The 21684-nt window shown below is 40.6% G+C and overlaps 1 protein-coding gene across 1 annotated transcript; it reads right to left on the bottom strand.

The window, feature by feature from the left end:
* Positions 1-1537: 1537 nt before the first annotated feature.
* Positions 1538-16116, bottom strand: TRHR (thyrotropin-releasing hormone receptor). Its single transcript, XM_009869873.1, has 3 exons — positions 15322-16116; positions 2340-2726; positions 1538-1543 (listed from the first exon to the last, which is right to left on the bottom strand). Exons 1-3 carry the CDS (start codon positions 16114-16116, stop codon positions 1538-1540), a joined length of 1188 nt encoding a protein of 395 aa, XP_009868175.1.
* Between the last annotated feature and the right edge of the window lie 5568 nt (positions 16117-21684).

The following is a 21684-nucleotide window of genomic DNA, read 5'->3' as shown; positions in this document are numbered from 1 at the left end:
GATACAGATGGAGCAGGATCTGGGCTGCTTGCTTCCTCCTGGCCATCCAGAGAACACTGAATGGAGGTTTTGGCTGCAGCAGACATGAGTTCACATTAGATTTAAATCTGAAACCTCTCAGGCTTTTTTTAGTTCTCTTTAAGTTTGCAAATACAACTGAATGTAAGTTAAAGTGTTTTGAACTGGGGAAACAACTGTATATGCAAAGGGAAGCCTTACATTCTTAGTGAGGCCACATCTTTCATCCCACACCAGACAGGTTTTTTAATAGAAATGTTAGGGGGTTTAGAGCTTTTTCAAGGTCATTTACAAAAGCTGTGCAAAATGTTTACAGCAAGAATACATGGGCATCTTCCTCGGTTTCTGTTACTGCTGCACAGGAATTGGAACATATAATTCTGGCAAGAATCCAAGCTGGTCTAGAACAAAGCCCAAGTGCTAAGTTATGTTTTAACTGCAACTACAGGGATCATGGCCCTGGACTGCTTGTCACAGACCCATGCAGGAAGAACGTGCAAGCGGCCACACTGGCAAGTGAGAAACCATGGTGACATCTCTTCTGACAACACTTTTTATGTCCTGAAGTACTCTAACCGATAACCTTTGAGATGAAAGATGGAAGAAGTGACATTTTTTATTGAATTTTTCTCTTTTTCCCTAGACATTATCTATATTGAAGCTCTAAACCCCCTGTAGCAGTCTGAGCCACAATTACTATTGAACCAAGATAAAATTGCCAGGAAAAACCCTGTTCAATACTCTTTAATACCTGTCAACTTCTGACAAGGTTCAATATTAGCTGAGAGCTACATTTGAAGTGGTACATATATAAACTAGCTTGCTGAAAAATAAAAGAGATTTTTTTAAAGCTTGCTAGTGATGTTTTGTTTATTCCCTACTGCAGATTCATTGAATGCTCTTCCTATTTCATGCTGTTCAAGGTAAAAAAAAACCACCAAAAAGTAAAGGAAAAAAATAATTTTGTGGTCTTTGCCATCAGGTATCTGCTTATTGAAGCATGTTATGATGCCTGCAATTAGAGGTGCGCTGCTGTGGGTTGAGGGAGTTGATGGCAGGTAACTACTGTAATCAGCATTGGTTCTGGTTGCCCTCGGAGGGTCCCTGCTGGTGCTGCCCAGGGTAGCTCTACCGGAGGGCAGCTGCTCGCCGAATGTCTCACTGTCAGTGGGAGCATCATCCACTGCCTCACTCTGCCTCCATGGAGATGTGCTGGGCATCCTTACTCTTTCTGAGAATGCAGACCACCCTTTGGCCAACACATGGGATGAAGGATTTGGGTATTCCACTGACACCAACTCACCTGCTTAAAGTTAAGTGCTTCGTTCAGTCAGACTCGGTAGTGTATTATTTCCACTCCCCAAGAGGCTTCTTTTTCTTCTAGGATGCAGACAGATGTGTAGATATATGGTGACTCCTGCAATTCTGTGAGTGGAAATTCCTTTATATTTTGTACAAGTTAGTGGGAACAGAGCACCCAAAGGTTTTCTCTGACTGCATACTTACAACAAGGTGAGCCTCACGCCTGAAAATGAAGAGAGAAGCAGCAAACTGAGAAATAAATCTTTTTCATTCTCTTATCATCAGCAAAATGAAGTGAAAAACTAAGCCCCTCTGTAGATCGTCTATGTTGTAAGATCTAAAGTGTATGGGTTTGTGAACAGCATTTAAGTAGTACTGTGTAAAAATTGCATCATGAAAAGAGTAACAAGGATCATCATTTAGAAGAGGGATGTGCTACACACAGGGATGGTGCAGGTAACATGATAATGGATGTGACTTTCAGCACTCTTAGAATCAGTTGTAGGGAAGATGCGTGTCTTCTCTTAGCACCAACTGCATGGTGGCACTGGGCTAGTTAACACCAAGCTGGAGCCAGGGGTTGAGGCACAAGAGAATGCCCCATCACCCTCCTGCAGGCAGCCAGAAAATGCCCTGGAGGTTTCACTGAGCCTGGACACCAATGCCCAGCCCTCCTGCCAGACACATCTGCGAGGCACTATGACCAAGCACCACGCTCTGACGCTCCACCATTGCCCTCTGCTCCTCAGGGAGTAAGGCTTAGCCCACATGCTTCCCCTCATCCTTCCCCATACCCCAGATCCTCCCAGTCAAGTCATGCTCAGCACAAGGCACTCTGAGAGCATCACGTTCCATAGCTGGGCAGTTCCTCCCCACCATGACCTCTTTGGTGGTACATCATCTATCACCACCAGCTTTCCCATGTCCTTCGCTGTGTTGCCTCAGCTGAAAGCCCCCACAAACATGAACATGCTCTGGTTCATGAGAGCTCTACACCAAATTTTAAAATGTACTATTACCTCAGATGAAAAACACGTATCACCAAGGGACAGTTTTGCAGAGGACAGATAGGTGTTGGTGACCGTAATGTCCTCTAGCTCAGTGCTGAAGTGATCAGACTCTTTGATGACATTATAATTTAGGGCCACGCTGTAATTGGCCGGTTTCTTCTCCCTTTTCTGCTGGCAGTTGCAGAGTTTCCTGAAGGCTGCTCTGAATTTTTGGGACATGAGGTTGTAAATTACAGGATTGATGGCGCTATTTAAATAAATACAGATTCTGCAAAACAGCAGGAACCAGTTTTCTTGGAAGGGGCTGGAGAGAAAGGAGTTGACCACGACCAACGTGCGGTAGGGCATCCACAGAAATGCAAACAGGATCACAACCACAGCCAACATCTTGGTAACCTGGGGGAGCACAGAGGTAGGCAGAAGAGGGACAGAAGGTTAGTACTTGCCTCGGAAGCGACATGTGCGTTCCTACATCTCTAGGCCCACAACTACAGACATACTCTTCAGCTGGAAATTTCTGATCGATGTCTGATTCAGTAGGACAAAGAAATCTGGCTCCAAATTCCTCCTAGTTTTTGTTAAATGACTCTTTCCAGGTGACATCTCAGTAAGCTTAGACTTCGCAACTTCTCAAGCTGGATGGAAGTGTTGTTTCAAATGGTAAAAAGGATATCTAAAGCCATTGTTTTCCAACCACATTAGATATCCTCTGCTAGACTAATGCCGTCTGTAGGGTAATTGAACCTGAAGCCTATTTAGTTTATTTGCTTTGAGCCACCCTAAAACAATTTCCCAAAGCCAAAAATAATGCAAAAGAAAACCCCAAAGAATTAGATTTATTTCTATTCCTATTCCTCAGATCCTCAGTATTTAATTAGATATTCATTATCTGATGTTCACTCTGAAATGTCAGTTAAAGTTTACAGAGACAGGAACAAAATGGATTATCAATAAAACTTGATTATTATAAGAACTTCAATCTACTGTGTAAATATGTGTGAAATAAAGAAAAAAATAACCTTTCAGAATATGCAGGATGGCTGAAATGAACAAGAAATAAGAAAAAATTAGAAAAAACTCCTACAGTAAAAATTCTTTCTCTTGTAAATATTTTGACTCTAGTATATATGGTATTCTTTAATCTCTACATTAAAGAAAGTTTGAAAGATGGTAATCAACAAGGTAGAAAATACAGTGAGATGTGACAGTGGATTAATACATGGCCTGATACAAGCCAGGAGACGAATTGGTTAACTATATATGTGCATGTACAGATTTTGGTGAGCTACAACTTCTTCTTTTGAGTCTCCTTTGTTTTTTTTTTTACTATTTGCCTTTCTTCTTGACAAAACTGCTTTTGCCTTTGACAGATTATTTTAAAAACTTCACCTCCATGAAGCAGCAAGTCCTGTCACCACAGGATACATTCCAACTGTACGGGTTATAATTTCAGTGTTTGCAGAAAGGATAGATGTGGATCAATAAGAGTTTCAGTTGTTTCCAGGAGGACAGACAGATAATTCCACTAAAATCGCTTATAAATACAGGCTAGTCTTACGTACGTTTCTTTTTTGGGTTGAAGTTTTAAGGGAGCATACAATTCTCTTCTGATCATTATACAGAAAGCCTTCCTTCTCATCCCCTAAATACTGTATTTTCTTCCAGCTGTCTAGAAAAATGATAGACATAAACCATTTTGTTGATTTTGTTACAGATATTGTGATAAAGACTGCGGCAAGGGGCAAAGTTACTCTGCAAATTGATCTATGTCTATCTATCTATCTATCTTTAAATGTACATATTCAAAAACTACAATTTTATCCTGTAAATCTCCTCCCTTCACCCTCACTTTTGACTTCTCTACAGCTGTGTTCAATAGAATTAAAAATGAGAAGGAGAAATATTATCTCCTTTTTTGTCACTTGACCGATAAATTTCCTTATGACTTCTAGACTGGTTTCTTGTTCGCTGTGCACAACCAAGAGCCATAAGAGAGCAAAATGCAAACATAAATGTCTCAGGTGGGTAAAAGGATCTTTTTTTCTCTATCTCTGAACCACTTCCAAAAGGACAAGTCCCTGAACTTGGCTGCGAAGAGTGAGGCAACCGGGTACTGACCCGCTCTGGCCGATAAAGACTGAGGACTCCTCACCTGCTGCCCCTCCTCCTTCCAGCTCTGCTCCAGCCTGTGCCTCCAAACTGAGCAAACCCATTCAACTGAGAATAATCATTCATCATGAACAATAATTCACATTTAAAGGAAGAAAGTAACCATTTATGGAGCTTGGCTTAACGATGGGACTGAGTCCAGCTAACAGATGTGTTACATCAGCTCAGGCATTCAGAGAGCTGAGTGGATAATAGTCTACACAGGCATCTGAGTACCTTTCTACCAGAAGCTCAGCAGGGGACTCTGTTATCATACCTACTGATCATTGGCAATTTATGTTTCTTCTGAGGAACTCTTTAACGAACAATTGCTCAGAGAATCACTTACAATGGTGCAGCTGTCAGTTTGAATCCTGGACTTAACTGGAAGTAAATTGATCTTTCTGTCAGGAAGGGGATATTTTAGAGTCATAAAATTAATACTTTACAGAAACAAAAAAAAAGGCTGATATTCATCAAAAGACTGAATCCTATATGACTCAAAGACATATGTGCATGTAGTGTGCAAGCTATTAGCTGAATTTATGTGTACTGGCAGCTTGATGTGCATTTTCCTTCTATCTAACACCACTAGCTTGTACTGCTGTCATGTTCAGCTTACTGAGGCTGTGACTTGACAATATATGCGAACTGGCTCTTAGCGCCCGATAAAAAATATCATGGCCACAACACAACATGCTCTGAGCTGAGATCAATTCAGTCTGCAGGTTTGAAAGTGTTTAAAAATGCAAGAGGTTAGCTTTGCACTGCCAGGCTTTATGCCAAGTAAGACATTGTCTTGCAGCACTCAGACTCCATGATTTTCAGGTCTTGACATAAACCAAAGCCAAAGTAATCTGTGACTACAGCTTAAAAAGCAATCCTGTTCTCCCCTTCTTCCTTGTGCTGGCCTCAAAGATGAGGGTGTGGGTCAGATGTTCAGCTTGCTCAGGTCAGTGATCCAACTCATGCACTCATATGCTGCCACAGAGTCTGCAGTCAGTGCAAGGGATGAAGTAGAAGCATGTGGCCACATATGGCACCTCTTTAGTGGCACCTCTTGGTGGTTCAGTTAGTACAAGACAATGAAGAGAATTAACCATAATTTTAAACTGTCTGCATTGCATGTCTTTCCAAAGCTGCCAAAAATTACAAATCAGACACAAGCTCTCTATTGAGAGGCAGAAATTGAGTTGCTTGATCCATGTGACCAGCAGTGGTTGTGTCTGAGACTCACTGCGAGACCCTGAATTTAAATGGTTATTTGCTTTTTGATGAATTCTCCCTGAACTGGCTCTGGAGGCAGTGTTTTTTCATTCTCAGCTGCCTCAGAGCATGATCTACGTGCAAATGACAGCACCTCCTAGAATGTGCTCTGTCACGACTCACTCTGTCCCCAGCATGGCCAGAGAGCTTGCCATCCCACTGCAGGCTGAGGCACCCCTCAGGGTTCTGGCCCAAAGATGCTGCAAGCATGCCCTGGACTTCTTTTCACACTTGAATTTGCCTTTATGGATGATCCCAGCTTCTAAACACATGATGGGATGGATGGGACTGCACAGAAATAGGCCAAAGTTTAGTCCACTTTGCTTGAGTAAACCACCAGATCCTTTTTCAAATCACTTCATATGAAACATAAGTAAACATCATTGAGGGGAGGGCTAGTTATTTGACATCAGTGGAGTGCTAAGAGTACAAACTTTTTTAAGAACTTGCTTTTATTACCTGTAACTATACACCAGAGCTCACTGAAAGCAGCAGCATTTGCATCCTCATTCATTACTCAGGTGAAGGCAAGTATACATTGATTGCTCTTGTCTTGTGGATGTGCACTGTGTATCCTATACTCAGAGTACAAATTATTCTTAGCTAAGGAGGTTGAAAACATGATTAGAAGGCATTGAGCAAATCCATTTCAGCCCAAATTCCAAGTGTATGTTGAATGGTAGTGAAGTGCTTGAGATTGAATGTGTTCCTGGATTCATGCAACCATTCTTAAATCCCTATCTTTTGGTTTCTGAGAATGTTCTGAAAAATATTTAAAATGTGTTTTACTAAACAGATTCCAAATATTTTCATTCTGAACGAATATTCTTTCGTTTCCCGCTCCAAAACCTCGTCACTTGAAGTGCTTTTATAAGACATATTCATTACTACGGTACTCTCAGTTTGACAGATTCTTCCTTCTCCTTTGAATACTAATCTTTCTTACATTGATAGGTAAAAGTAAGAGTCATACTTGCTAAGTTCCTGTGCCATAGAGTCACACTGGTGTTTTAAAGGCAAATAATAGTATCTTTCTTGATGGCGTTCATTGCAGTGCACTGAGATTGTATGCTCACATTTGTGATTTTGTAATCCAAAAGAAGTTGTAAAATGAGGAGGAGGATTAAATAAATAGAAGGATTAAAGTCTCGATATAATAGCGCTGCAAGTGAAACCAGGTGATATGACTAAGGATTTCATGTAAGCTATACAAATTTATCTTGCATCGTAAGCTGGAATCTGCTTGCTCTTCTGTGAGAGAACAGAGGGATTTCTTTGGGGGCAGGTCATCATGTGCTGCATCAATGTCTCTAAGGTCCCTTCTGGCCTAGACCATTCTATGATTCTATGAATGTCTAAGAAAAGACAATTTTTAGAGGGTATTCTACCTGTTTTAATTGACCATGGAGGGGTCTTAGATGATTTTGTGAGATAAGCAGAATGTTCACTTGGATCCCAACTCAAGCATAAACAAACACATTTGTTATTGAAGGCTGTATTTATTTTTCACAGCCCCCTAGGAAACCAGGAACTTCTTTGAGTAAAGTATGAAATTTACATGTAAATAAGTAATTCAGTGTTCATATTATGGTTGGCCGAGAAAAAAATTTGGAATCTGCTACCTGAGTTAGGTGGGATAAAATGGAAGTGTCAGAGAGATCAACACAGCCAGAACCAGGATTTGATCTGGAGGACTGAATAGATGAGGAGCATATGGGAAAGAGAAAAGGAAGAACACAGCTGGGGTTGTGATTCCATGAGCAGCTCTTAGCTGCTACAAAAAGGGGACTAGATTGCCTCCTTGTCTTCACATCTGCTTTCCCTGGCCTCTTGATCTCTTTTAAATGATAATGAACTGCTTGCCAAGTGTATTGGGTTTGCTTGGCTGGATTTCAGCAGCAAGTGGCTTCTGCAAGAAGCTACTAGAAGCTTCCCCTAAGTGTGATAGAGCCAATGCCAGCTGGCTCCAAAGACCATTGCTGGGCCAAGGCTGAGCCTATTGGTAATGATAGGATATCAGTGCCTCTGTGAAGATACATTTAAGAAATGGGGAAAAAAGAACTGTGCCACACAACGACTGGTGAAGAGACAGAAGAGTGAGCATATGTGAAGACACCAAGGTCAGTGAAGGAGGCCGGGGGGTGGAGATATGCTCCAGGTGCTGAAGCAGAGATTGCCCTGGGTCGTGGTGAAGACCATGGTGAGGTAGGCTGTTGCCCTGCAGCCCATAGGTGTGATGGAGTGATGTCCACCTGCAGCCCACACTGGAGGACCCCACACTGGAGCGGGTGGATGCTTGAAGGGGGCTGTGACCCTGTGGGAAGCCCGTGCTGGAGTAGGTTGCTGCCAGAACCTGTAGCCCATGGAAGGAGAGAAGCCCACGTTGGAGCAGGTTTGCTGGCAGGACTTTTGTGACACCGTGGAAGACTCACACTGGAGAAGTTTCCCCCTGAACAACTGCACCCCATGGAGATACTCATGCTGGATGGATTGCTCCTTGTGAGAAGACTCATGTTGGAGAAAGGTGTGAGAAGATTGTCTCCTGTGAGAGGGACCCCACAACGGCCCAGAGGAAGAGTGAGGAGTCCTCCCCCAGAGCAAGAAGCAGCAGTGAAAATGACATTGGATGAACTGGCCACAACCCCATTCTCTGCCCCTTGCTCTGCTCGGGGGAGGAGATGGATAAACTGGAATTGATGTTAAGCCCAGGAAGAAGAGGGATAGGGAGAAGTTGTTGGTTTTTTTTATCTCCTAAGATCTGTTTTTATTTCTCACTACTCTTCTCTGATTTGTTCTTTAGTAAATTTAACTAATTTCTCCCAAATTGAGTCTATTTTGCCCAGGATAATAGGATGTAGGTAATCTCCTTCTTCTTATCTCAAACCGTGGGCCCTTCATTATATTTTCTCCCCCTGTCTAGCAGAGAAGTTGGGGGTGATGATAGAGTGTCTGTGTGGGCACCTGGCCACTGGCCAGGGTCAAACAACCACACCAAGGTAGCTCACAGTATGTGTACTCTTAGGAAAAAAAGGATTTAATTTTCCTCACATTTTCAAAGTTTGCTCTGTGATGGCAAACCCCTTTTCTATCCTTCAGTTTTAAGTTCTTTCACTTTCTTGTTCTTTTGTGCAATGTCTGTTTCTTCAGGATATTTTCATGCTTGTGAACAGAACAAAATCATTCAAATCTTTAGAAGAAAAAGCATTAACATTTTAGAAATTCTGAGGCATCCTAGTACCTGTGCTGCTAGAAAAAAAAAGCACTATTAACAAAACAAAGCACCTACGGACAGAAAGGAAAAAAACCCCACAACCAGAAATAATTATTCTTCCTCATACTGTGCACTGTAAAGAAACATAATGTTGGTTGGTGTTACTTGTTAGTGAACCTTTGTTTTATTGTGAAAACTGCTCTGAATACTTTGAATATTTGCTAGTTGTTAAATGAACCGTTCTTTCTCTTTTGTTTTTTTAATAAAAGGTTTCAGAATAGAGAGCCTAAAACGCAAAAGAGAGGAAACTGTGTTCAACTTTAAACTCACCATCTACCACCACGTGCACACATCTGCTCTGAATTCATTGTCCTAGACAGTAACTAAAATAAGTGACTAAACCTTCCAAAATTCAAATAGGAACCATTATTTATTTTATTTCCGCAAGTGAACACTGTTTAGAAGTAAGTGGAATTGCAGTGGTGCTGAATATGAAAAAGCAAAGAAGTGTTGAGATTTATTTTGATACTTATGGTATTTTATGATGTAAATATACAGAAAGGAAGACTATGAGTAAAGACTAAAGAGTTATTAGCTTGAATTTCAGGCTGTAACGTGTGAATGTAAGTTGAATATGCAGTGCTGCTTGATAGAGGTGATGAGCTGATTATATTGAATTTGGTTTGTCTGTGATTTTTCGTAATGGATAATCTGGTCAAACATTTGGTATGGCCACTTGTATTTTTACCAGATTGAATTCATGCACACACATTAATATTTATTTTGTGACAAATGCCTGTAACTGCAATTAGTATTTGATTAATTGCTGTTCATTTTTATAAGGATATAGTCAAGCATTTTTGGGAAACAACAATATGGATGGTTTGTAATTATGAATAATAGGTCATTTTGAAACATCAAAGACACAAACTGATAGTCTGATGCAATCATATGCATGCATGAAAAATGAAAGATCTGTTACATCTATTTTTGACAACTGCTATGAAGAAACTAAAATAAAGTGACAGAAGAACCACTACCTAGTAGGCAAAAAAGCCAGATGTCTTCCGCCTATCACAGCACCACTGAAAGTTGTACTACCACCCGGGTTGGACTGGATGATCTCCAGATACACCTGCCAGCCTCAGTGATTCTGTGAAATTGTAAAAAAGGGAGGGAAATTTCTTTAAAGTCCTGAGGCATCTAGGACAAAATTTCTTGTTGGTTCACCATGCTTTGGATCACATTCAGTCTTTCTTGCCATGCAGTTTTAACCCTAGTTCCATGACAGAAATTACTGTTTCCAAGTGCTTCATGAGGTCCAGGATTCCTTAAATGTTTAAAATATGTGTTTAATTGGACAGCTCCAAATTTTACGGTGTTTGAGTAGAAATCACCTTCAATTCACTTCCTTGGAACATGTGATCATCTATCCAAATGATCATATGGTTATTAAATAAATCTTGGCATTGAATTTGCACTGAAGTTCCCTCTTTGGCTCTGAATCTAGTAAATGGGGCTTTGAAGTGTCTGGCCTTAAGAGGTACTCTTTGTCATGTTATCATATTCTAATCATATTAATCTTTCCTCTGTTAAGCTTTGAAGTTTCAGCTACTGTGTCTTGAGTTCAACTGAAGGGTGCTGGAAAATTTTGCTTTCTCAGCTTCCCTTCCATTTAACTTGAGGAAATGTGTACACCCGAGATATCTAATTCTGTTTTCTCAGGTTCAAATTGTGCTAGTCACTCAGCAGAAATACTCTACAGTTCCCCTGTGGTCACTGAAGTTTCACGTTACTCTTCATCACCTTTTCATTTTCTCCTAATCTTCTGTTGCAAAAAAAAAATTATGTCACTGTTTATCATCAAGACTCCCTATTGGCAGTCACCAAATCACAGAATTGCCTAGAATGGAAACGGTCAAATGCCTTGCCACAGTGTTGTTCAGCTATATTTGAACTTCAGTCTAGCAAGGTTATTTTCTTTGCAAAGCATAGCTGAAAGCCCATTCCACACGCTCATCACCAGCTCTATCAGACCCTAATAGATATTTAAGATTTTTCTTTATTTACAAACTAAACACACGCTTGAAGGTTTACCTGTATGTTTCAGTACTAAGCCAAGCGTGACACTAGTTGATTCCTTGGGGCCTAACACCACATAGCCTTGAACACAAACTAATTCCTCTGAAAATGGAGCATACCAATATCTCGCCTTCTTCTGGCAGAGATCTTCCCTCAGGGGAAAGTCAGGTGTTGCCTACCGACTTTGTAGTGACTAATCAAAAGGTCTCCAAGGGCAATAAATGATTCTTACAACTTTCCATTAAGAGAGGATTAAGCTTCTAAAAAAGAAGAAATAGAATGAACTGATTTCCTTCTGGGACACCAGGAGCCTGATGGAAAGTACAAAGCAAGTTGGAAATGTACTCCCTTGTATGAAGGAGTGCCTAACTGTCAAATAAAACTAGTTCTGGTTTTAAAAAACCTTTATAAATTACATCTATCACACCCTACTAGCTGGTACAGTTCCGTAACACAGAGTAAGTATTGCACAAGAGAGATTACTTTAACTCTTCAGAAGTGGATGTAGAATGGAGTTTGACACATCCTAGGGGTATATATTGATGTTCTTTTCCGTGGTAGAACCTTAGCTTGCAGTATAAACAAATAACTCACAATTTCAGTAGTTGTCCAGTATCAGCAGTAACAAGTGTTGTTCAGTGAAAAAAAAACATGTTGGAAATGGAGACACTTTTCAAAGAAAGAAAACTTATTTTGTGCTTTTCCCTCTCTTTTGACATTTAAAAAGAACAATTGATCCTTGTACCTAATTTTAGTTCGAGTTTTTGGGGTTTTTTTGGTTGTCTTCCCTATTCAGTTTTGTCCAGTGGTGCTTTGAATGAAAACTTCTCGGGGCCCTGAAGAGTACTTTGAAGGCTTTGGCCATTAGTGTTTGTTGATACGGGGGTATTGATCCTTTAGTAAATATATCTTGTTAGCTTTCCAAACATTGGAATGAAAAACATATTTACTAGAACTAACATAATGCAGTGACTCTTAAATCATGCAGGTGGGAGGGTGAAGGCAGGGAACGGAATGAGTAAGCAAAGGATCGCTTTCTACCTGCTGGAAAAGCTGATTTTCATTCATTGGAGATGTACTACAGCTCCATTCTGAGTTCCCAGATGAAAAATATGTTAAAATAGGCTTGACTCACCATTTTAAAATATATTCCAGGATTCTTTATAAATCATAGAATGCTCTAAATATTGCCGCTCTGTTTTGAAAACAAAAGTCCTCTGACCACCTTTTTTCTCCTCTAGTGTTGATGTTATGTTTATTTACATCAGAAACTGAAAATACCTGTTCTAATGAAACCGAACGTGGCCTGTCTATTCTTCTTCAGCAGTAGCCACCTGCCTCTCCCTTTTTATCTCACAGCTGAGCTTCCAATCCACCTCTTTCCTCAGCTTAGGTAGCTGTCCTTCATAGTTATAAGGAAATGGTTATTTTACTCTATATTTGCTTCCTCCCTGATCATAGAGCTATTCTAGATGCCATATTAGAGTTGTTCCTCACTTGTCCTGCTTTTTCAACAGATGCCAAGTGTGAAGAAGCATCCTAGGTGCTCAATACAGGATGGTTTACAAGTTGATCTTCATATTTTTACTCCAGCATCTTCTAATTATGGGCTAACTCTTATACTAGAAACCTAAGTGATGTATTGTCATTTTTGAGGAAAATGACTGAATTTCTCTGTTCAAGTTTTGACAGTGGGGATGTTGCAGGGGTGACTTTTCTGAGAAGAGTTTTGGAGCTGTCCATGGCTGAACAAAAATGGGTGCTTCCAGGTTCAACAGACTCACCACAGGACACAGCTGAACCCGTTGGCCAAACTAGTGGTGTCTCTGTGAAAACATGTTTAAGAAATGGCAAAAACACTGGAGAGAGAGAGAAAGAGGGGAGAAGAGAACAAAAGATTGAGAAACAGCAGAGGAAACACTGAAGTCAGAGGAGGAGGAGGTGCTACTTGATGAAGCAGGCACCACGTGAAGGGACTGCAGCCCATGGAGTACCCACACTGAAACAGAAGAAAAGAGTGAGGAGGAAAGAGTGACAAACTTCTGCAACCTGACCACAAACCTCCCTGGCCCTGTGCTGCCGGTGGCCTCATGGAAGGGACTGAGAGTAAGTTGTGGCTATAACAAGGGGCAATAAACTGGCAACAAATAATGTTAGTTTTTCCCAGTTGGGTCTGCATTGCCCATGAAAATAACTGATAAGTTTTCTTCCTGTTTTTATCTTCACCCATGAGCTTTCTTCCTCCTGTTCTTCCCATTTTCTCGCCTATCCTGCCGTGGCAGGGGAATGAGCAAACAGCTGGGTGGGTGTTGGACTGCCAGCTGGAGCCAATCTACTAAAGGAACATGTACAAATCTCATTTTGCAGGAATGTTCTTGGATAAATATGAGAACTGCACAGAAGTAGGAAGTACACATCACCTTTTCAGTCACCTTTTCTACAGATCACGTGCTGGACATCACATGGAACTCCATCACTGTAGTGCAAGCACAGTTCCAAGAAGGCATATAGACAGTTTTACATGACAGCAGATCTTCAGATTGTACAGGCCAAACTGTACAATCAGCTATACATGCCTTTGCTAGCACAGCAGGAAATTTTCATTTCTGTGTCTTACTAACTGTTGAGATTTTATTTTTTTTTTGATTATGCACTTTTTCCCCCCCATTTTACACCACTGCCTGTATTTTGCATACTGATTACATATTAAAAAAGTATTAGTAATAATGCCATGCCATCCTTGCTTTTCTTCCTATGCCGTACTATGAGCAAATGTTAGCTTTACTCATAATGATGCTACTTTAAGCAAACAGGTCACTTTTAGGCTTTTAGAAAAAGTCTGTCTGTCTTTACAAAGCATAAAATACATTACACGATAATACTCACTTTTTTCTTTCATAATATAACAGTATCCACTTTCAGCAATGCTCAATGGAAAAGATTTGTCTATTTTTCATGGGTTACTAAGAACATATAATCAAGCATGTATACAAAAGTGATACTGAGAACTTGAAAAGCAGATTATCTTCTACTAATTAATAGACAAAGAAAAAGAAAATTAAACACTTTTAATCTATTAACTGTAACTGGAGACACATAATTAAATAAAACCTAGCCCACATGTTTCAGTTGTGCATTGCAAAGCACCGAGCTAGTGCTCTGTGAGTGCTGGGGGCTCTAGCAGGCAGCTCAGTTAACTTTTGAGGTCGGAGCTATCTCTGCAATAAGGGAGAACACTCCCTCTCATTAATAGGCAGCAATCTGCACAAACCAGTAAGAATATAAAGTTCAACCTGTCACCCAAGGGGGGATATTCAGCTTGTTTGAAATGATGCACAGCTCAGCTTCATTTCTTGAGGGAGCTGCCCTGCGCAGGGAGCTAGAAGCACCCCACGTGGCAAAGAAACCCTGCGGGTGCCGGGCTGCCACTGCCGAGGGCTGTCAGCCAAGTCACCGAGCATGGGGCATCCCTTCCAGATGCTCACATCAAGCTGCCCGACCCAACCAGGAGCCAGCTGCAAAGTGATGGATGCACCCCGAGTTTCTTTGCATCACACCTGACTGTGCCACCTGATGAGTGCTGTGTGAGTATGAGGCAGTATGGTCAGCTGCAAGTAGCCATAAAGTAATCTGCTAGCTATATTCTACTTGAATAATTACACATTGCAACATATGTACTGACAATGTGAAAAGCAGCTATTCAAACCCATGCCTCAGTTTTGAGCCATCAGTACTAAAAATATTTCACGAGAGAATAACAAAGATACTTAGCATTTACAAAGCACTTTTATATATAGACTTGCTTAAGTAGACTTTTTACAGGAGTATTAGAGACTGGAGAAGTAACAGCTTGACTGTATTTGCAGACTGACACAGTGCCTTAGCCAGGAAAATACCTCAGGTCTCCTAAACTCCGAGGCTAACTCTTCTCTTCATATCTCAGAAATAACTCAACAGTCACTTTGTATATTTGGCAGAATTGCTAACAGGCAGTAATATGAAGAAACTATAGTTAAAAATAATTAATTATTGACACTTTGAAACTGCTTTTTGATATAGGAGATAAAATACTACTTATTTTTCAATCCTTGCAGTAGGTGATAATGAATAGGCAAGAAAAAAATACATATTTATTTGCATGTGTATACATACCACAGAAATTCATCTTGACTACTTAGCAGAAAAAGAGGATATATTTTACTCCCTTACACAGGTTTAGACTAATGATCTCTAAAATAAGTGAGTTTTAGGTTTCAGAAAGCCATTTCAAATTGCTGTTCCTACCTGCCTTCGAGAAGCAATAGTGCTATTGAAACTTCTGTTAGTCGTCTTGGAATTCACAGATTTGCTTTGGTGAGCCACGTCATTCCTCCACATCTTAGTGTTTTCTTTTGGGTCCGAAGGGATGGGGCTCAGGAACAGTATTCTAGCAATCAGGCCATAGAGGACAGTCGCCAATACCATCGGCAGAACATAAAATATACCAAAGTCCATCATGTAGATAGGAGAGTAATAGCTCCTGGACACCTTGTAGCCACAGGACACAACAGTAGTGTCTTTGTAGACCACTGTATTAAGGTCTAGCAAGAAAAACCAGAGCATACAGTATATGGAGGTAAAAGCCCAGACAAAAATAATGATCTTTTTGGCTCTTGAAAAAGTGCATAAGAATTGGGCTTTGATTGGGTGGCAGATAGCTATGTATCTCTCAATGGTGAAGGCAGTGATGGAAAAAGAAGAAGCATTGATCCCTAGGTACTGGAGGTAAGTGATGCAGAGACACCCCACGTAGCCATACACCCAGGATCTATACAGGCTTTCTGTGATATTGGGTAGTCCTGCAGCCACAAGGACCATGAGATCTGCCACAGCCAGACTCACCAGGTAGCAGTTAGTGGGAGTTCTCATGTGTTTGGTTCTGAGGACCACTAAAACCACCATGATGTTGCCCACGATGCCCAGTCCGCAGATGATGAGGATCAAGAGAATGGTAACCACTTGGTATTCAGCTGTAACGACCTCCTGGCTTGAAAGTGGCAGCCCAGTTTGGTTCTGTTCATCCCCTGTGCCATTCTCCATCTTCACTAGCCCACTGGTGTTTTTGCCCAGCGCTCCGTCTCAGCACATGTTCTCCATAGTCACCTGCAAAAGGGCAAATGGAGCAGATCATGGATGAGCCATAGCCCCAGAGTACATTCTCCATGTAATCACAGTCCCATTCCTCTGCCGTCCTCCACCTGGACTCTCAGTCTTTGTAAATTCAGTAACCGAACAGGTTAACAACCCCTGTAAGACTCCGGCTCATTCACATAGGTTAAAAAGCTGTTTCCTATAGCTGGTGTGAGGCATTCATGAAAACACAGCATGTGGAGACGGGAGGTCCCCCCCTGCAAGAGGAGGAGGAGGCAGCAGCAGGGAACGCTGAGCCCTTCTGTGCTGCCAGCTGTCTAAATCACTGCACAAGACTGAGCTGACCCAGTCCAGGCAGACTCCAGCATCATCGCTTTCCAGGAGGAGTCACAATGTACTGAGGGTGGAGACAGCAGAGGGAGTGAAAAGAGAGTGATTTGTAAAGCCCCACAGTTTTTTTCACTTCACGCTGCTTTCCCTTTCTGCTCTCAGACAGCTATGTCGTGTATTGATCATATTGATCCACCCTGGCAAAAAAAGAGGGGATTGACTGGCAACAAAAATGCACTGATTGCTATCTCCCATGTCCCTGTCCTTGTGAAAGTGGTGGTAATTTACATTTGTTTCCTGCTTTGAAGGGAGCTCTAAGAGTCCTTTCAGGGCTGACAGAAAGAAACATAACCCACCTATCGAAAACTGCCGGAAAAATTTGGTTTCTTTACTTCATAGTCAATTCTCTTCAAAACCTCTGTTGCTATTGCTGTCATCTCCCCTGAGCCCTTTCAGCTCTTTTCTGTATTATGGCAGAGCAACAATAAAACCACAAGAGCACAAGTTGCTTCTTAATGACATCAGTCACACACATATGCACACACACACACACACAGTGTTACTAATCCACCTCTTCCTCAATGAAGAGTCTCCTCTGGTTGACTGAACTCCTCCTTGTTCACTCAGGTTGTGTAAAACCACAGACAAATCAAAGACTAGTGGCAATAACTGCTTTGAGGTGCGCTGATGAAAGTCCTACAGAGGCAGCAGCAGTATTCAAGAGCCCATCTGTGTCTGGAGATGGATGCAGAGCTTTTCTGTCTCGCTGACAACTGTAGGTGAGAGAAACAATAGCAAGCCCTTCTACAGAGCTCTGTGAAAGAGTCCTGGTCAACTCCCCACCACAGTCCTTCAACCCATTGATTCTCCTTATAAAGTGTCAAAAGGTTAAAGATTAAAGCCTCATTAAAATCCTTTTTCATTTTTTTTCATTTAATGCAATTGTTTTTCCTCTCTGTTTGGGACACGTTCAAAAAAAAAAAGATGTTGCACAACTGGGGAAAGGCAACATGGATTTCGAAACAGATTTTAGTGTTAAGAGAGGATTAGCATAGGCACACGGTGTAATGTTTGCAAAACTAGGATTTTAAATAGACTGGAAAAACAGGTGGTGACCAAAAGAGGAGAGCAGTTGAATCAGAGATGGAAATTAGACTCCAACAATTGCAGAGGTCTGAAGGCACTCAGTTAAGTTCTTCAGTCATTTTTTTTTCTGCTTGCCTGTTCAGACTTCAAATGTAGACCCCAAACTACAAATGGGGATAGAAAGAATCAGGTTTTTTCCCAGTGGCCTAGCAGTGGCCTGTGGGAAAATTCAGGTTACTGGTTATTTGACCAATGGTAGATCAACAGAATCGTATCGTGGGTCTCATTGAGATTCTGCTCCGTATAATCTGCAGATCCCATTATTCCAGACATAGCTGAAAGAGGAAGCAGGCCAGTGCTAGTGCAATGTCTGGGTGTCATAAAAGGTATTCCTTACAGCCTCCTTCACACTCCACAACATTTTATCCTTAAAGCCAGACGGATTCTCTTTTAGCAATCTAAAGCTATATATCTGTAGTGGATGTAGCCCCAAATGCTCAACCTGATAACATAGAACACCCCAGGAGAGAGCCCAGAAGTGAATTAACACAGATTTAGTGAAAGTAATCAGGGATTAGGTAGGGGTCAAACCTAACAGGCAATTGAATGAGAGTTCAAACTAGGAAACTGAGTTAGCTGACAGTCTGGATACATCCCTAAACCCTCAGTGGCTGCAGCTGAACTGGAAGCTTTTGGCATATCCATAGACTGATTTCTCTTTCACGGATAACTGATGCCTTTCTGCCACACCATCCTACTATTCCTTGTATTCTGCTAGCTTATGTGTTAAATGCGGATAGTCTGAATTGGGGCTGAGCAATCAGTGTAACTGAGAGTCTTTGCAGTGCCAGAAGTAACAGTTGAGTCCATGGGATGCAGAAAAGCTGGAGAATATTTAAAATCCCACGTGACTTTGAGGTCAATACGGGAAGTCTGATAGATGTACAAGAGATATTATCTGATGCTTTCCTCATTCTTTTGCATCTGCTACTGGTCTGTATCAGATAGACCATGTTGTCTCAGCCAGTAGTTCACTTTTTATGACTTTTTGCTAAGTGTTGCATTCTGGTACAGAATAAAATATGGAGTTGTAATTGTAGGGCTCCATACAGAATGCATTCACAGGATTTTGACAGTATTAACATCCTCTATGGAGTATTTCCCTCTTCTTTCCATACAGTATTTCCCCAACCTAAGATGTTTCTGTAAAACCTGCAGCAATTGCAGAATTAATTTCAAGATTGTAAATATATGTTCTATATAATTAAAGCATCTGGTGTCATGGCTTTGGCTCAAATATTGCATGATTTGCATTGCCTGGTACATTCAAATTATCCTTTTAACATGATCATCAGTCAGAGGTCACATACTGAATCTGGGAGTCAGTAAAAGACCTGAAAGAAAGTAAAAGCTTTTTCTCCCACTTAAAGCTTTGTTAATGCAACCATCAAAATACACTGGCTATCTGTAAAAGAAGTTTGCCGTTAATACATGCAAGCCCAGCAGCTGTGCCAAAGAAATTTTAAGAGCAGATGGACCAGGGATCACTGTGAAGCTTCTACTGCGTATCTGTTACTCCATTTTGTACACATACCTGTTGGTCCAGGGCATCAATTGACATTGCATGTACGAATGAGGACAGATGCTGTTAACAAGTCAACAACAACAGGCACAAAAACAAGGACCTGAAATGTGCTTTTTGCAAATACACCTCTGCTGTCACAAATCTTTGGGGAGAAGAGAGAGGAGGAGGCATCAAGTTGATACACCCGGTGCTGTATACTACTTAGCCAACAATATTCTTGTCCAATTTTTTCCTCATTTGTCTCAATTAAAATGTGTCTCTACTCACTTGAGGCACAACAAACCCATAACAAACTGTCTCATAACAGTAAGCACATGCTGAGATGGAACAATGAATCACTATAAACACTTTACCCCACCAGCTACAAACAACTACTCTTGACTCTATTTCTCTAACTCAAATCACTTCCCTAGCTGGCCTCTTCTGTTCTTAAAAATGGCACTGCAAAAATAGCAATTTCATACTCTATTACCCGTCTGCACTCAGAGGTCCTAAAAAATCATAACTAACTTGGATTCTTTGCTCTGTCCACCTCCGAGGGAGCACTGAGCACTTAGTGCTGTACGATGTCTGCAAGGCTGCAGCTGGAAGAGAACAGAAGCCACTGTCAGTGATGTGATTCTAGTACCATCCGAGGTTCACTTTTAAAGTTTGTAACTAGCTACTGGCACAACCAGCTCCAAATGTATTTTGGGGTTTCACGTGACACAGTTAAATATTGTAGTAACTGTGATCAACTAGAATTTATTCTTCTACACCTACTGCTCCACATAGCTGAGGTTTTGTGCCAATGTAGTGAGCCTGTGGCAAAGTTTTTTGTTTGTGGGACTAAGCCGCATCTGGAAAAGCCTTTTATGAGTAATGATTTCATAAAAGATTTTCTGTAAAATAAATCTCATTATCCATGGCAGGTATCATTCTTTCTAAGTAATCTTATACTGCCTGTCACCAGAGAACACCTCCACTGAAGTACTGCTAAAATACTATGAGGATTTTCCAGAAGTACCCAAGCAATTTAGGTCTTGTCATGACTAGGGGATTGCTATGTGTATCTGACTTTAATATCCATGAGAGTGCAAATCCTGTTGCAAATGTGAGGGGGTTTGTGTCACCTTTATTTTCTTTTAATCTTCATGTTGGATTGATGTTGGCTCAAGGCAAGCAATAAGGTATTTTTAACTTATTCTGAAAAAATAATTGTCACAAAATGTGAGAAAAATTGATTTAAGCAATCGGTTGGCCCTGGTGGGATGCACATCTACGTTTCACTGGCATAAATATAAACCAGCATAGGTGCAGAAGAGTAGTAAAAGAAAGAGTCATGATGTAGTAAATTCTCTGTCCTAAGGGTAAATCCTCTGTCCTTCTAAGGGGTTAGTGTTGTCCTGAGAAGCTCTGTGCCCAGTGATGTCAAATACAAGTTACAGATAGTTTATAATTGAGAATAACTATTTTTTTGCAGATCACATTTGTTTCTAGCCTCTTCCAGCCCAAGCCACTTGTCTGAATATGGTTATTAAAAGACTTATTTTCTGAGAAAGCAGTCACCAAAGCAATCAAAAGTAATTCTTCCACTTGAATATTGGCCAGCTCTAGGAGAAAATTTTGAGTAGAGAGATCATCATTAAGTTAATATTACTGGAACTATATTCATTGGAGCAGTCTTAAGTATCTGAACCTGCCTGTTTCTTATCTGCAAAGAAAAAAGATGCAATCGATGTCAAAATGATATTGTGATTCCCAATAATGAGTACACTAGAGACATAAAGAAACTGTCATTTTATGACAGTGAAAAGGGAAAAAAAACCCCCACAAACCCTGGCCTGGGACATCAATTATATAAAGGGTGGTACCTTAAAATGTAGAAGAAAATATTTCCTTTTAATATCTCTAATGTACTGAGTAGTGTATAGATCAATTTTCCTTCCCGGAAAATAAATTAAAGCTGATTGATAACACTTCTATAAATTCGTTCAGTTGTGCTTTGCATAGAAATAAATGCTGAAAGCTTCAATAGTCATTTTATACTATTTTACACTAAGAAGGATACCTAAAATTTCACTGTTATACTTGTATTTGCTACGTGTGTTTAAAAGAGCTATTAGCTACATAGGGTCAACATGCTGGATGCTGATAGAAAGGATTCTGGCATTACTACTACTTTGGCTTTGGCACTCAGCTGTCCTGAGCACTACAAAAGAACATTCACTGCTAAAATTACAGGTTATTTCTATAAGGAAAATACGATCTTGCTCTTTAATATTTTAATGACACATGAAGAGAAGTTGCTCATTAGTTTGGATTTTACTTTTTTTGGATTTTACTTTTTGGATTTTACTTTTTTTACTTTGGAAACATTGTCTCACACTACATTTAAATAAATGCTTTGCACATCTGTCAAGGCAAGCATATATTTTCAGCCTGGAGAAATTTTTTTTTAAGAGATTAATTAGATGATAATGAGCCACACTAAGAACAAGGCATGACTTATGATGTCTAAAATGTGCACATGTCAA

The sequence above is a fragment of the Apaloderma vittatum genome, unplaced genomic scaffold, assembly GCF_000703405.1.
Source record: "Apaloderma vittatum isolate BGI_N311 unplaced genomic scaffold, ASM70340v1 scaffold105, whole genome shotgun sequence".
In the NCBI taxonomy this organism is placed as follows: Eukaryota; Metazoa; Chordata; class Aves; order Trogoniformes; family Trogonidae; genus Apaloderma; species Apaloderma vittatum.
The sequence above is the reverse complement of the archived record's forward strand: the minus strand, read 5'-3'. Positions and strand labels throughout refer to the sequence as shown.